Source organism: Lonchura striata, chromosome 4 (genome assembly GCF_046129695.1).
Source record: "Lonchura striata isolate bLonStr1 chromosome 4, bLonStr1.mat, whole genome shotgun sequence".
Taxonomy (NCBI): Eukaryota; Metazoa; Chordata; class Aves; order Passeriformes; family Estrildidae; genus Lonchura; species Lonchura striata.
In genome coordinates, this window is record NC_134606.1 from 10,916,008 (window position 1) to 10,933,267 (window position 17,260).

The 17,260-nt window shown below is 42.0% G+C and overlaps 1 protein-coding gene across 7 annotated transcripts in view; it reads left to right on the top strand.

The window, feature by feature from the left end:
- Positions 1 to 5,339: 5,339 nt before the first annotated feature.
- The window catches only part of ABLIM2 (actin binding LIM protein family member 2), a 126,164-nt gene continuing 114,243 nt past the window's right edge, over positions 5,340 to 17,260 (top strand). For all 7 annotated transcript variants that reach the window (XM_021550652.2, XM_021550655.2, XM_021550659.2 and 4 more), the window contains exon 1: positions 5,340 to 5,423. In XM_021550652.2, the coding sequence (XP_021406327.2) occupies positions 5,408 to 5,423 (16 nt within the window). In that variant the 5' untranslated portion in view covers positions 5,340 to 5,407. The remainder of the gene's footprint in view (positions 5,424 to 17,260) is intronic.

The window sequence follows — 17,260 nt, forward strand, 5'->3', positions numbered from 1 at the left end:
CTTCAGATTAAGAGTGGTTTATCCAAGGAGTCATACTGGAAAGGGATCATAATATACTTAATAAGTGTCAACATCTCTGCAACCAAAGAGACCTCATTATCCTTGCTTACTATAGAAAGCACAACATTATTTATATGTTTACCGTTGTAAGTATTGATATCAGTGGTTACACACACTGTGTGACATGGAACTGAAATCCTTGCAAGATTCATCTGCCATTCCCAAATTAAAATTAAATTTTTGCTAATGTTTTTTGCAAGTGTAGTGACTTTAATATTATTCATGCTTTGTTTTGGCTCCTCCCCAAACCCTTCTTTGCATTTGTATTTCTGCCCATTTTATTGCTGTAACCTTAAAGTTTCTCATCCTTGTGTATGAATTCTGTATGGATGCTCATCATTACCTCCTAGACTTCCTGCCATGTGCAGCAGCCTGAAATACTAAAATTTATTTGTTCTGACCAACTTTCCCAAAGCTGACTACTGACATGAGAGAACAGTCTTTGATTGTCTCACTGTAACAAAGATTTCTTTCATCCTCAGCCATTGCTCCCTTTGATGTTATTTCACGCTTTCTGTTTTCAAAGTTTGCCTGGGAGTTTTATTTGACCTACTGATCATAATGCATTTAGGTTTGTAATGGGTAATGGATATCTAAGTTATAGCTGCTGATGCAGTGTTTATATTCTTCCCACGGCGTGAGAGGATCTTTGTATAAAAGTTATTACTGGCATCTTGATAGTGCAACTCAGACATCTTAATATAGTGCCAAGTTATTATTTCATTGCGGCTGCTTCACAGTAATTCATTATTTATAAACACGTGTGCTTCTGGCTCAGTGAGTAGCTAGCAATTTATTCCCACATACAGAATCTCATTTTAAGATCCCAGTTTGTTATTTTTCTGGAACTTCAGACTTGCCCTATATTTTATTTAGTACCAATATCGTTCTAATACAACAGAGTAAGGTGGTGGAGAGGTAACTGCTGTCACTGGTTGCAAACACAAGGGTGGTTATTTTGGCAACTGCCCCAGTACCAGTAATTCAGTGATACAGTAATTTTAATGTCAAAAAGCTCTTAACTTGATATGGAATTAGTCATAAAATTACAGAAGTTCAAGTCTAGTTGCTGTAACCCAGGCAAAGTAGCCCAGCCCTGAATTCCTTAGAGGTATATGACACCAGAAAAATAAAAGTAGAAAAGTTTTTAATACAGAGATGTTTAGGGAGCTTTCGTCACAAAAAAGAGAATCAGTAAAAAAGAAAAGGGGGGTCATAACAGCATGTCATGTCAGGTTCTTACTATTCTGTGATACAAAAGAATTTATATTTTTGAGTTAATAGGAAAATGACATAATTCTGTAAATTTATAGAACATGATTGAAGGATAATTTGTCATTTAAAACATAAGCACTTCAAAATACATTACTGTAAATTGCAAGATTTCTTTTGTCTTCCAGAAGAAATAACAGCTGTCAAAAGACAGCAGTTCAGATTGAAAATCAGCCTATAAAGTAGATTTCAAGTTAAAAAGTAAAAATTACTGCAGATACTTAGGAGGTTAAATTCAGAACTTAATGGCATGAAATAGAGAGCTGCACAGTAAGATTCACAAAAGTGGGTCTAATTTATGTGATTTTTTTCTAATTTTTCTTCATAAGAGATCTATTTAGGACAACACTTCAGAAGGGTTTCAACAACGAATAGCATAGCTGGCACAAAGTAGTTGTTTTTTTACTTTTCACTCCAAGTTGGCATTTGACCTGAAAATCTTGTGATACTGTATCAGCTCTGAACATGAAGTCAAGGGAAAACTTCACCAGGTTAAACAGCTGCTTGGATTTGCAGTTTTCTATAGTCTGGATTAGAATGTAAACTTTTTGGCAACTGGATGGATAATGGCTTTTTTCAAAGTTTTTTGTTTGTTGGGGTTTTTCTTTGTTTGTTTTTTGTTGTTTTGTTAGTTGGCTTTGTTTATTTGAGTTGGTTTATTTTGTTGGGTTTTTTTTGGAAGAGATAAAGGTTCTGCTTCATTCCCAGTGCAGAAGTTCTTGTTCCTCTCTGTCTCTTACTGGACCGTCCATCATTGAGGTGCTTTTAAAATATGATCCCTCTCATATGGCAATATCTTAAAAACTTTCAGACAAATAATCAAATAAAATTAATAATTTTATTATCCTGGAAGACCCTGACCACCCTGAAGCTGGAAACTTTGGAAATATTAGAAACAATCCTTTTGTTCTTGCTTCTGATGCTTTTTAAACAGAAGACATGCTATATTGAATTTTTTCTTTTCCTTTACATTTACAGTGCTCATTCTTTTTTTTTCTTTCCATCAAAACATATTCCCTTACTTGAGGGAAGATAAATAAAGATATATTCCCTTATGTGAGGAGGATGCATTTCTGATAATTGGGATGGTTACACATGGACAGTCAAATGCAAAGTTCTTCCATAACATTGTCCAAATAATAGTGGAGAAATTTTAGAAAACACTCTATGCTAGAAAGTAAATTTGTCTTGTATAGTATTTTTCAAGCTCCTCCAAAAAAAAAAAAAAAAAAAATCAATGCTCTTAGAAGAATTCAGGATGACACTGAGGAGAGGAAGCAAGATACAGGATCATCAGGTTTGCCAGGTGCCAGTTGAATTCCCAGTAATGACAGAAGTGGTGAAAAGTGCTGACAGGTCAAAGGCTGACTTTTCAGCCTTCTTTGCTGTAGCTGAACAAGCTTATTGCTTTCAAAAATGAAAACTAAGAGATGACTGCCCACTAGCCCGAGATTGGTAACAAGAGGCTGAATATTACAGTGCCCCAAAGAGTGCATCTGAATATTACAGTGCCCCAAAGAGTGTATCTGCCCATTCTCAGGACAGATCATTTTCCTGAAAGATTTGAGCTATTTATTCTATGAGACTGGGTGCTCAGTTTAAATTGTTTAGTATAAGCCTTCTTGGCAACTCTTCCTGGATGGTTTCACTTTGACTATGAAGCCAAGAATTTCACCACACTTTTGCTATCAACCCTTTCAAGGCCAGCTTCTCAGAGAAAGAGACAATGCTTTCCTGGGGAGCAGGGATAACATCAAATCCAACAGAATTCAGAATAAAATCTGGTGACCACTTTTGCCATATACCACTCATGCACTGCACTGTGATCTCTTCCCAAGTAATGCTTGTGTCATCTGTCTCATCCATGATACTGAACTACCTCCAAAAGTCACTGAAGAAGAGTTTTTTTCTGGATAAGCTTGGAGAAGGTTTTTTTAAGACAGTAGACCTTTTACGTGCTGATTACTCCTTTATTCATTGGTTGGAGTAATGGGATCTTACCAGAAGCAGACCATGATTTTTCCAGTGGTTCACAGGAGCTTTTAATCAAAGGTTGTGGCAGGTGGAATAACCCTAAACAAGGGGAAATTTGCCTGTTTCTTAGTGTTCCCTAAGATCTGGCACCATGAGGGCACTTTGTTGTCTCTGTGATTTGTAGGAAAATCTTTCAAGAACCTCTTGTGGCCTTGGAGTTCTCACTGCAATTAATTATGAAAGGCTTTAGTATACATTCTCCTTTTGCAGTGCCACCCAGCAGAAGGGTCAAACAATCTTTTAGCAGCCTTCAAGCCTAAGGCAGTTTCCTCTTCATTACTTCCAATATGGAGTGTGCACCCACTACATTCAAGACAAGAGTTCTGTCTAATTTAGCTTTCAAAACAACACTTATGCATAGCCACAGGGTTACTAACATCACTCAGAGATTGCCTTGAACTCATGATGATTATAATATGCAAAGACACTTCATTACTAAAACCAAAGTTGATAATCAAACAATAAAACTCCAGAACAAATGACAGAAAGTGACAGCAGCATAGTACTAAAGTTACAAGTCACCCATTTTAAGGAATGACTAAGTAGAGTAGGAGTGAAGGGTGGAAGCTGATAGAGCAGTGTAAATTCATAAGTGGCACAGAGGAAGTGAACAGGGAAATGTATGTTTGCTATCACTTCTATTACAAGAATGAGCAGGTATTGAGTAAAAAAAAACCAACAAAACAGCAGGTTCAAAACAACAGCAGATGGTTCTTCACAGCAGACAGGTCGGCTGTGACATTCCCTGCATAGGATGCTGTAGTTGTTTGAAGTGTGCACGGGTTCAAGCTACAATTGGACAAGGCAACAGAAGAAAATCCACAGAAGGGTCTTCTAAATGAAGAATACACATCTAGTTCAGGAAATCCTCTCAGCAGATTCCCTCTGATGGTGGCTGTCAGGAATGGGACCTTACTCGTTTGGACTGTCTGACCCTGTGGCTGCTTGGATTGCAGGTTCACATTCTTCCTGGTGGCAGTGATTATGTCCAGGGGTTCCTCATGCATAATGGTACTGCCATTCTTACACAGGGCCAAGGACCATGATTCTCTATCAAAGTGTGACATGTAAGCACTGCTTCTGAGCTCATCTCTCTTCAGTTTCAGGTGTAGGTTGGAAAAGCTATGTAGGTTTTATGCTTACAACTGTTTATTAAGTTGTAACTTTTAGGCTGTTACTGTAACCCCAAGCTGCCCTGAGCACAGTCTGAAATCAGCATCAGAGCAGCTGTACAGTACAGCACACTTTTGCAACCACGCTGGCTGCTTTTGTGTTTGTTAAAACAGATGTTTGTTTGGTTTTTTTTTTTTTAAAAGATCCCATTAATTCTCACAGAAATAAGATTTTCAGATGGATGAAATGCTGACTAAATAGGTATTTAATAAACAAATGGCTTTACCAGTAATAGTGTACGCTTGTACTTTCAAATCCAAAGGATCGGTGAAAGTTCACCTGATCCAGAAAGCTCTGCTTTTCCCTGCTGAACGCCCAGACCTGCTGCCAACACCTTCCGTGCGGTGCAGCGGTGCCTGGGAGTCTGGGCTGCGCTGGAGAACAGCGCAAGCATCCTCATCGTCACTGCCCGGCCCACGCCGGAGCACCTGTGTACCTCAGCGCTTTGCTCGGGCATCGTGCGAGCCCGGCACAAGCGGGACAGGAACATGCAGAGGAAGACCTCAGCCGCAGGGCGAGGGAGGCCGGGCGGAGCGGCGGCGGCCGGCAGGTGGGAGCGGGCTGCGGCTGCAGCCGAGACCTGGGGAGAAGTTTCTGCGGGGCGGGGGTGCTGCAGCAGCTCTGCCCGCAGGAGCGGCGGGGCCGGGGCCGCCCCCGGCGGCCGCAGCAAGGCACGGAGGGGGATGTAGTCCGCGGGGCTGCCTACACTTCCCAAGGTGCCGCCGTGCCGAGCCGAGCCGAGCCGAGCCGCGGCGGGACTGCGGTGCCGGCACCTGGCGGCGGGGGCGGAGCGGCGCGGCCCCGCTGCGCGGCGGGCGGGTCGGAGCCGCCCGCGGAGCGGCGGCGGCGGCGGCGCCTCCTGCGCGCCATGAGCACCGGCACAGGTAGGCGGGCGCGGGGGACGGCCGGGACCCCCGGGACCCCCGGTGTTTCGGGGCACCTCTGCCGCTGCCCAGCTCGGGTCCGTCTCGCTGCAACGCGGGGTGCGGGCAGCGGCAGCCGGATGAAAATTGCTCGCCTAAAAGCACCCGAAAATACGAGAATCTGTGTGTGCGGCGGTGGCGGGGGGAGCTGCCGCAGCCGCGGGCGCTGCCGGGCGGGAGGGGCTGCGGATCCGCCGCGGTGCGGGCGGCGGGACCCTGCGGAGGCTCCGCGGAGCCGCCCCCGCCCCGGGCGGCCCCGCAGCCCCGGCCGGAGCCCGCAGGACGGGCTGCCCCGGACCGGGGCTGCCCCTGTCCATCCCCCGGTACCCAGCGGCTCGGGCGTCTCGCCGCGGCCCCGCAGCCGAGGTGCGGCGAGGGCGGCATCAGCCGCTGGCCCGGCCCGCCCGGCATCGCGGGTGGGAGCGCACAGCTTTTCAGACGGGCATATTTGGGTTAAAAGCCGGCCTTTTCTGCTGGCCGAGATATTGTGGTGATAGAGAAGGTGGATATTAGGGATGTGCCACGGAGCCCAAGCTAGGAATCCTGCCCGGAGGAATCCAGTTGCCCAGGGCAATACAAAAGTAATTTATCCCGTGATACGTGCAGGATTTGAGAACTGACTTGGAACTGTATTTTTTAGCGATTCGACATTAATCTGCGTTGTGTGTCGGCGGAGGGTGGTTACTTCAGAGCACAGCTGATTGCAAAATATTACAGTCCTTAAGGCAAATGCAGGGTTGTGCACAGGGTGGGGGGGGACTGTGGGAGGTGGTTGTGTATTTCGTGTGTGAGGGTAACTGTAGTGCCAAATATACGCTCTGCCACAACAACAGGGAGAGGCTGAATAGCTACAATTATGTGGTGACTCTGTATGTCAACACGCTTAATCATACCACATCCTCGCACCGAGCCAAACGGGAACCTGCTGCAAACAGAGGCGAGCGAGCCCCGGCTGAGGACAGCGAGTGACCTGGGGTCAGGCACCTGCTGCAGATGTCAGCTGAAAGCCTGGTCTGCCATTTCCTCATGTTTGGTAATGGTGTAAGCGCTTTCATATGTGCTGATTGTCCACGTTCTCACACGGGCAGTGGGTGAAACACTGCCAGCGTGCCAGCCCTCTCTGTGGACGTGCCCAGGCCAAGGCAGGAGCGCAGGTGAGAGCAAGGCATGTGTTGCAGGGTGTTTGAGCTACGATAGAAATCCCAAGTCTGTATTCTGTCTTTAAAGAGCATCGAGATGGTTAACAGGGATGGTAGATTTCCTTTGGCACTGGTGAAATGCCGGTACGGAATCCTTTCCTTGGTTGCCTGGCTGTAATTTTGAACTGAAGAACATGAAATACTGAAAAATAGTCAAATTCTGTTGTGGTAGAACTGAAAAATAGTCAAATTCTGTTGTGGTAGAACTGAGCCTGGTAGAGGAAATATTAGAGTCCAAATTTTTCTCTCTATAATATTTTATATGTCAATTAAGTGGATTCGGAAGTTATAAACCCAGTAGAAAAGTTAGTGCAGGGGAGACTTGACACAATTCTATCTCGGTAATTGCTCCATACACGGTATAAATTAAATAGAAAAAAGAACAGTGCCAAGATAAAAATAACATCCTGGGAAAAAAGAGACTGGAAAAAAAAACCCTGAGAGTTCTTAGGTCTCATTTCAAAGAATAACTGGCGGTTTTAGGAGTTTTGGTTTTAGGTATAAGGTTAGCTTTGATCTTTCCAGATTTTGATTTTGTGTGTCTGTGTGGGCTATGTAAACAACCTGCAATCAATTCTCATGATTAATTAAATGTGAGGAGCCCATATATGCTCAGTGAAATCAATGGAAATTTTCCACTAACATTGATGAGTCAACTATTGTACAACAAATTCAGTGCCACAGTTTGTTTAAAATTGCTGTTCCCAAAAGATTTCCACCAAAATTACTATGGAAAGGCTTTAATTCAAAGTTTGCTGTTTACTCTAACAGAAATATATTTCTGGTTCTGCAAAGAAAACAAGGGTGCAGAAGTGTGTTAAAATCAGCCCCACACAAGATCCAATGGTTTGGTAGTTTAGGAGAAATCCCCAATATTTATTTTACTCTTGAGATGGAGCATACCATTTTGGATCTGCATTTGCTCAGTCTGTGTCCTCTCTTGTACCAAGGCAGCACATCATTCACTGGCTGTGTCAAGGGGGTTTTAGGCAGTGCTGTGACACTGCTTTGCCACTTGAACCATAACATTTGGCATTGGGTATAGAAATGTTTATATTTGGTAAATGTGATGTAGTTTTTAATGTATTGATATAGGTAATACAATTTAAAATGGTTCAATAGTACATGCATTGAGCCATTGTCCTGATGAATGGACTTCAGACTCAGGCTATAATTTTAAGTCTAGAAAGCATATGATCATCTGGTATAGTAAGACACAGTTCAGATGCATTATTACATATGTTGTAATTAGATTTTTTCACACATGATTTTCCTCAGCTGCCTTCTATATACTTACCATTGGTCTTGGCTGAAACTATTTCTAAGAAAGAGCTTATTCACTGTTTTTTATACCTGGGAGATTTGCATGAAATTGTTGTATTTTTAGGATACTAAAAGTACTTTTAAGAGTTTATAATATGATTTTCAGTCTAATAATTAAGTTCTTTGCCATCTTGAAATCATAGCAAGAAGAACAGAATAGGTTAAATATTTGAGATTGTGAAAATTAGGTTCTTAATTCCCAGAAATTAGGGTAACATGATGTCTATTACTTAAGTGCAAAAAGGGAATCACAGAGCTAATTACATACTAGTTCAGTTAGATTAGATTAGATTAAATTAAATGTCATGACACAAATTCACCCAGCTATTTAGTCTTCAAACTATTATATTAAAGGGGCAATTTGATTGCATGGATCAGAGGACAGCTAATGGAGTGTCACAGCCCAAATGGAGCAGGAATGTAGTGGCTCTGGTTACAAAAGAGGTTACTCAGGTTGGTCACACAGGGTCCAGCTCAGCTTGGAGATGATTAATTCCTTTTCAAAGTTCACATGCAACTATGCTGATAAGAATCCTCCCTAGAGACAAAAGTTATGATGGTTTCAGACACTGTGCTATATTTTGTACTTAGATACAGCATTTTTCTTTCAGCCTTTCATTCTGAGCACTGGTAAAAGAGCATTGAATTACTAGACAGGAGCACCAGGAGGTCAGCTTGCTTTGGAGTTTTCCTCCTAATGTGTTCACCTTATAAGATGCAATCCTACGTGTTTCATAATAAAACAAAAGCAAAAATATTTCATTTCATTGCCATTTTAGCCAAGTTTCCCTGAAAAAAAAAAGCCTCCACAACCTATATTTCCTGATGATATTTTCTTCCTCTGAGGCTGAATTGCAAAGATGCTGTTTGATCTCACCGACTGAAAAAAACAGGAAGCTGTATCTTGGGATTTGCTAAGGTTTTGGGGGATTCTGTACAGCTCCTAAGAAAAAAGTTTCAGCTCAGTGCATATATCTTGGATGGTGGAAACACACAGCACAGTTAGGAGAAGGTGAAGTGGGTCAGAAGAGATTCTCAGGTGATATCACATCAGATGGTAACTCCTGACTGCAGGACATCCTGTCTCTGGTGGCCTTCACATGCTGCAGCCCATCTCTGGAAAGGTGGCTAGTTCTGCTTAACAGAATCCAGATATTTGGCTTTCTGAGTGAGGTCTTGCTCACTTGCCTGTTTTCAGTGCAGCACCTGTCCAACCCTTCTGGGCTGGTAGGGGCTGGTATCTGTTCACATCTGACTGCCCCTGCAGTACGATGTACAAGTAGTATGCTTTCAGCTTTGTTCCTCAGGACTTTATTGCTTATGTACTTAATCATCCAAGAATATCTTTGACATAAAAACATAGAGGTCTAAGAAATGTAGAGAAAATTGAGAAATACAATGTCTACTTTTATAGCTCTTCTGTGCAATGGGATGGCCAACATTCAAGGAGAAGTGAAGAAATCCTAATTTTAGTTTTGCTCGATTTGACAAAGAATTCCCCTCTACACTACACAAATTAAGGCTTTAGCAGTGGAAAATCCTCTATTGTGATTGCTGTTAATTGGAAGCTCACTGCTGCATTTTCCAGTCCTGTGGGGGTTGCTGGTGCCGTTAACTCGCCTTTGGACTTTGGGTTCTCCAACCAAGCACCCAGCACTCTCAATAATGAATAAATTAATATGTTTGTGTTAAAAGGGCTTGTGCTGCATGGGGCTGTTAGAAACAGAGCTCTGTAAGTGCCAGGATGAAAGGGGGCCCAGGCAGCAGAGCTGAGTCTCTGCACAAGCCCAGCATCAGATGGAGGGTAGTGCATGGGCCTTGGAGATTATTGGACAATTAGCTGGCTTGCATCCTTAAATACAACCTTAAGGCAAACATTTCTGAATTTGTATTATTCCCTGTGTCAAGATCCATTAGTTACTGTCTGAAACATTAGGATGTTTTTTTCCACAGCTTATTAGTTGATGTTCGTGCTCTGAAATCTAGATGGAGTATTGTTTTGCATGAAGTGTGGTTACTTATTTCTATTTCAGATAAGAAATGTGAGATGAATAAAAACTTTGTTCAGTGAGTATTTCGGTAGCTTTAGGAGTAATTTTTCCCCTTTCTCTTTAAAATCAAATGCTTCTAATATCATTAGTCAAATTGATCATTAACTATATTTTGAAGAAGCTCCTGATCTTATAGGACAAGTTTCTTGATCTATAGATGAAAGAAAACAAAGTCTAAATGCAGTTGGCCATGAAAAATACACATTCCTGAATTGCAGGAGATCACTAGTGATGTTTTGAAAATACTTCAATGTTCTTAATTGCGGGTTGGTTTTTTCCTACTTAGAAACTGTTATTTTTAGGTTTAAGTAATGCTGTCATTGTAACAGATTGCAGTTGCTCCTCATGGTGGATATGAAGAACAAGTGTGTAATCTTGGTTGTGCTGCATAGTAGCTCCTCACAAATACAGCATCCAGTTCCTTGGGAGTTTTCAAGTACCTCTTCTGTCATTTCATTTCTAGCATGAGGCACTATGATACTTCAGAGGAGGATGAAATGTGGTTCTTCTTCTTTCCTTTTGCCAATTCCATTTGTGCTTCAGTGGGAAAAAAAATCCCTCACCTGTACTGGTTTATGGAGTGAAATGTCTGGGTATGGTGTACAAAAGGGGAGCACTAAGCATTCAGTAGTTGTGTTCCTTCAAGTCTGTTTCAGATAGTGGCAAAGTAAGATTGAATTTCTGTCATAATGTTTAGTAAAATTAATGGTGAAGTAAGAGTTAAAGTTTGGTGTATATCATATGAAGAACAAGCCACAGAACCTGTTCTGCTTAAGTGTCAGGCAAGAGCTTTTGTCACTTTAAAAAATAGGTCATATACTTCCTTCTCCTCCTAAGTATATGACTTAGAGATTATATGACATAGAGTATATGACTTAGGATAAAGGGAATTTCAGAAGTGATTCATAAGGCAGTTTACTAGTTGATGTCTAAATATATACTGAGATCCCTGCTAAGCAACTCTGAGTGGGACTGAATGAATGGGCAGCCTTGTATGCAGGGATTCATTTGGAGAGTTCTTGATCAGAGACCACTTTGTTTTTTTCTTTACTTATTTTTACCTCTGTCAAGAGAGTTTACTGAGGTATGTTTATAAATCCTAGATTGCTATAAATTTTGCAGTTTAAAATAATATGAATGCCCTAGAAGTCATGAAAAATACTTTTACGGTTTCCTATTTGTTTTTGTCGCAGTAACCTTCATTTGCTTTGCTCTTTTTATAAGTTCATCCCCTCTCTTTCCCTGTTGGTGTTCTCAGTATTGCAAACTTGGCTGGGACCTGCAAGTTAAACAGGCTTTTCTGTTCTTTACCTTGTAAGAGCCCACTGGGGATATCTGACTGACTTCAGCTGGGAAGTTTGGCTTTATGGAGTCTTGTAGGGATTTCTGTGGTGTTTCCTTTGGCTTTGCAATACCAGCAGCACGAAGGCAATCACTTGGTTACAGTTTTAGATATAACACAGATACAGAGGATTTAATCTTTACGATCACATACACAATTGTGTGCTGATACCAGAGGAACCCATAGAAATGGCTGTGCTGCCACTATTACCCTTGATGAGGGTGAGGTGGGCATGGAAAAGGGTTTGCAGCCCAAGGCCTTAGCTGGGACACAGGGCAGCCGGGAGCAGCTGGGGCTGCGTGTGTCTGTGCCGTGGGTGTCTGGCACGGGCTCTGGCACCTCACCCCCGTCACTTGCACATACCACATATGCTCTCTGTTCTGCTGCCTGTTAACCTGGCTGCCAGGCAGCCTTGCCAGCCCGGGGCTTTGCCTGTGCTCTGAGCAGCTTTGCTCGGCAGCTCCAGCCCTGTCAGACTAAACTCTACCCTGTGCTCTGCCGCTGGCTTCAGGCAGTGACAGAAACATTCCTGGGTGCAGGTGATGGGTAAACACTGGTGATAAGGGAGGAGAGTTGTTTGGCACTGGTTTTTCCATGACTAATAGTGTAACTGGGCTGTGATGTTCCCACCCACTTGGTCAACAGAGGGGACCCACCAGGACTGGTGCTGTGAGCACGACGGGGAAGCTGCTGTGCACTTCTCTGGAGAGAGTGGCAGGCAGGGAGAGGGGGTGGAGAGCTCTGCTCTTGATCCACCTGCAGAGGAGAAGACAAGACAGAGGGGAGTTGAATTGTGGTTTTCAACCCCCACCAATGGAGGCGCGGGGATGAAGTGGAGAAGAAGCCGAGCTCCTCTCATAAAGGAATAGAAAAAGGGCAAGAAGCAACAGTCAGAAGGGGTAGCAGGAGAAGTTCATGCTGGTTGTAAGGAAAAGTGAAATCCCAGGGGGAGTGTTTGAACCCAGGAGGGAGCCAAGGAGCGTAGCAGAGGGGCATTGAAATCTCCAGCCTCTGAGATTTTCAAAATTTAATAGGCCAGGTTGCTCCAGCACTTGCCAAACTTAAGATTGATCTGCAATCAGCTGGATCTCTGGGCATATGGTCCAAAGTTTTTGGTGGGTATTTGAAACTGTCCTTAACCATGACTGCAGAGCATCTGTTGTGTTGCTGCAGAGATCCACAGGCAAATTAATCTTGAATGTTTTGTGTGGCCATTTACCAACCAATCTTTCTGGACATGTTTTGATGGCTCATTCCTGCCTTGGAAAATTGGAGAAAAATTAGTGGTAGCTGCATGTATGAACATTGGGAAGCTTTCCTGAGCCAGATCCCATGGAGAAATAAGGTTTGTGTCACAAATCTGTTGAACAATTGCCTAAAGATGCAGACCTGTCCTGGGGTTATGTATGTGCAGCTGCAGAGCCCCTCAACTGGGACATGGAGTTCTGTGTGAAAATCTGGCTTCTCCATTGCTGAGACTTTGAGAAGTTTTAAGTATCATCACCCATCACTGTGAACTGCAGTGTTTTATCTCTCTGAAACCAGGGCATTTGTTTATGTGCCTTTATACAGAATTAGGTGCAATGATTTCAACATCTTTGTTCTAATAGCCACAGGTTTTCACGGTACCAAACTAAGATAAGCATCTCAAAAGATTGCCTTAATGTGTTGTCAGTGAGAGCATAACCAAAGCTTTGCTTAGCAGTTTTTCTAGCATTTTCTGTCTGTATGAGCCATGAGACCTTTCGTAATGTGAAACAAGATTGTGTTTCAATTGGCTGACATTTATTGTCATTATTTCAGATCATTAGACAGTACCAGCTTGGATTGAGTGCTTGTAGGCCAGTAGCTTGTTTCCTGCTGTGCCCATTGTCTTGACCTGGGAACTAACGATGACAGTGGCTGTGTCCATCTTGGTTTTGCTTGTTTTTCAAGATGGTACTAAGGGATCATTACCTCAGATGATGAATTTTAGCTTCTTTTTTGTTATTGTGGCCTAAATTTCATTAAATGCATAAAGCCAGCTTAACAAAGTTATATTTATATCTTAATAGAGCTACCCACTGACACTGCTGCAGATTTGCTTGTCTATATTATTAATAGGATTTGACCTAAGATTAAAACCTAGGTTGTGCTGGGAGCCCTTAACTTCCATTACTGCTAAACTTTAGGGTTAAGGCATTTTTCTGGTCTGAAATCATATGATACATTTTCAGAAAAACTGCTGAAGCGATGAGCACGTTTTGCATTTCTTTCCATAGATCTATAATTTTAACTTGTGATACGCCTGAGTTTTTCCCCAAGGTCAAAGCTGACTTTTGATGGGAACAGCTCAGGCTGTGAAGTTTATGAGATTGATGTTAGGGGAGTGCTGCCAGCTCTGAGGAAATGCTCAGCTGAGCTTTCTGTGTCTTGTCTCTGAAGCACATAAGGTCTACATAGATCTAGAAGCATGCCATACTCGTGCCTTTTTTAGACAGCAGCAAACAGTACGAGCTGCAAATTTAAGTTGGCAGAAGAAGCCTGGCTGTTAAGTTGAAGCTGTCAGAAACTGCCACAATGTTGGTTGGATGCTTGATTTACCTGTCCTGCTAAGAATCAGAAAAAGGAAACTTCTCAGGCCCTTTCTAAATACAAGGGTAAAAAGTATTTTTGGAAATATATAGAAATCCTGTATATTGGAGGCAGTCCTAGTTTTCATCCTAGTAATTTTGCTATCATACATGTGTTCTGTATGGTCAGTAATTATATATTTATTACAGTGATGATGCTTTCAGTATAGCTGTTTGCACTGTGGGCTTCAAAAAGCACAAATATTTCAGTTCACTCCATCTCTAATTCTAGTTACTTGCATAAACTATTTTTGAGACACTGCCTAAGTAATGGGTCAAATTCAGTTGCTAAACAATCTCTCAAATTCAGTTGCTAAACAATCCTCTTTTCTTTGTAAGTGGTTATTTTCACTCATATATCCTAATACTGAGTTGCTTGCAAAAGCAGAAGTGTGTTCTTTCAAGGCAATAAAAGCTATTGAACATATAATTTATCCTGATAGTCCATTTCTGTGCTAGCTACACTGCCTGCTTAGAAAATGCTGTACTGGTTTACATTTTTATAATAAAAAAAAAAAATTCTTTTTTCACTAGGTGAACCTGTGAATCTATTTTACGGAATTTCACATCCATTGTTGCTTAGAGAGACATTAGCAGTGGGTAAACAACAAACCTTGACATTTTAAAGGAAGATTCCTACCCGTAGCTTCCCTTGTGGATCTGGAAGTCAGATCATGTCTCTTGTGCTGGAAGGCAAAGGACTGAAATATAGATAACCCCTGTGAATTTTCTAGGGAAATCATTGTAACTGTGCTGTGGAAAAAAAATATATTACATGGACATTATTTCCACTGCACTGATATTATGATACCATGAAGAATTAATGTTTACTAAAGAACCAGCTTGATCACAGGCTACCTGGCATTTCAGCTTGGCAGCTCTGGGTAGCACTGGAGCAGTGGGGAGGGAGCACTTTGACTGGGCAGTAGGAGCTGCACACCCACAAAGCCATTGGACAAAATGGCTTAAACAAATCACAAACAAATAAATAAACCATCCTACATATTCTACTCCCTCCTGTCTCTAGGCTGCATCCAACATGGCTCTTGAATCTCACTGTCAGTGTTAAAATCTCTTTTCATCAATTTATTTCAACTTTTTATTGCATACTTCTTTGTAAGCAACCTGAAATGGTATGGCTTAAAGAAAGCAATAATGCAATGAATGACTGGAAAACTTTTAAATACAAATAATGTAATTATTATGATAATTGCTGTTATATGAATATTTGCTGTATTTTTTCTGACTGTAATTTATATAGTTTGTAAACTGTTGGGAAGAGATGCTGTCTCTGGATTTGAGTCATAGGTAAACAGCTGTACTATTTTGAATCCCAAACTAAAAGACAACATGTTTAGCAAAATTTTGCCATATTTTGCAAGAACCCCTTCCTTTTTTAGTAGAATGTATGACATTTATGTTCTCTGATGTCAGAGTTTCTTTTTGGTAGAATTTCATTATGGTATGTTTGTCTTCATATTTTTATAAATATGTTTAGCTTTCTAATAGTATTTCTTGTCAATTTACTGCAAAACTCTCACAGGGGAAGGGGATTTGCTTGTGCATGCAGAACTGAGAAGAGATTTGTGATTTGTGTTGGGTAGGATTAGTCAAGAGAAGAGTCTGGAATGCCAAAGTCTGAATTAAATGTTCCTTCTGACTTTACATGTGTAAGACTTAATACATTTTGGGTTATTTTTGGCTTTGGCACTGGCATGAGTGGCTGACATTTTCCTATAGATGTTAGAAAAGAAAATGAAAGGTTAATTTGTTTATCATCTTCCCCTAAGTTTTGAAAATAATATCTGGTCTTTATCTTGTCCAGCAGCTCAACAAGAGAGGGAAGAGTTGGGCTTGAGAAAACCAATTGCAACAAATCCAGTTTCCTGCTGCTAACTCCATGCCCCTGGCAGCCTAAATATTCCTGCCCTTGATTTTTGTTTCTCTCTGGATCATATCCATGAGGAGATTTCATTTCAAAAGGAAACCAAGACTGCAGTTGATGTCACCCATCAGATAAAGCTTCACATGTAAAATACTTAAAAAAAAAATTCTTAGAGCCTAACCCTGGAATTTATTTTTTTTAAATTTTATTTTTTATTTTTACATGGTAGGAAAAGGCAGCATGTGCTGGCACCCAAGCCGTGAGCGTGCAGCCCCACCAAGGAATCTGTGCAGCCCACAGTGACGCCTGTCCCAGTGGATCCTGCCAGCAGCTGTCACTGTCACTTGCCAGTTCTTCAAAGCTCTTTAAAGGTGGCATAACGTGGCAAAGAGATAATGTGCAGCTTTTTCCTCTAGAGGCAGGCTTAAGTTAATATTCCCCCAAAGGCCATTGTTATGGATAAGCACAGCTTTATGGATAAAATGGAAAAGCTCCAGGTTTCTCTGTGCTCACCCATCTCCCTTTCCCAGCTGGGTAGAGAAGCTGGGGTTTCAGGCAACTTTCCAATTTTTCAAGTTCTGCTGCTTTCATCAGTTACAATCACATGGATTCAGTAGGTAATTCAGAAAATATTTGTGATCTGTTCCAGATCACACTGATAGCACGTGTCAGCTTTTGTATCCCCCAGTGGCCTGAAAGCTGGGTTGTTGGGCTGAAGCTTATTCCAGCTCTGAGGGCTGGTACCGAGTCAAGCTTCTTTACTGAGTATGGTTGTCTAGATAAAGGGAACCTGCTCCAAGCCACACATGGCACTCCTCTTCAAAAGACATTGATACAACTGAGTCCCTCTTAAAAAAATCTGACCAAAGTGCACTGCGTTGATTGTGTCCTGTTGCTTTATGTTTGGAAGCATCAGATTCCTGTGTTCATTTCTTTGTCAGCAATCATCACAGAAGTGTCACTGCTGGTATAACTGAATTGTTGGGGGAAAATCATATGCATGATGAGAACTTTTCCAAGGAGAGGTGGAGAAGACAGGGGTTGGGGGTACCTGCTGGGGAGCAGCACAGGGTGATTATGAAGAACTTGCTGAACAAACTTCTTCCAGCTTTTTTGTTGTTAGAAGCCTTTTGACACCTCTGGCCTGTGTTCCAGAGGTGTCTGACAGTGGGTTATGCCTGCACTCAGTGTGCAATGGGCATTGCGGTCTCCAAGTCAGATGAGGCTGCTGTACAGAAAAATGCAGACGAGCATTTCTTTGCAGGAATTCCTCAGTGTCATGCAGCATTATCCTTTAATTGGGCTTGCAAGCACAGAAGCATGTTTCGGAAGCTGTATTTTTAAAAGTGCATTCCACAATTTTGATTTTACATTACAGTTTTAAGA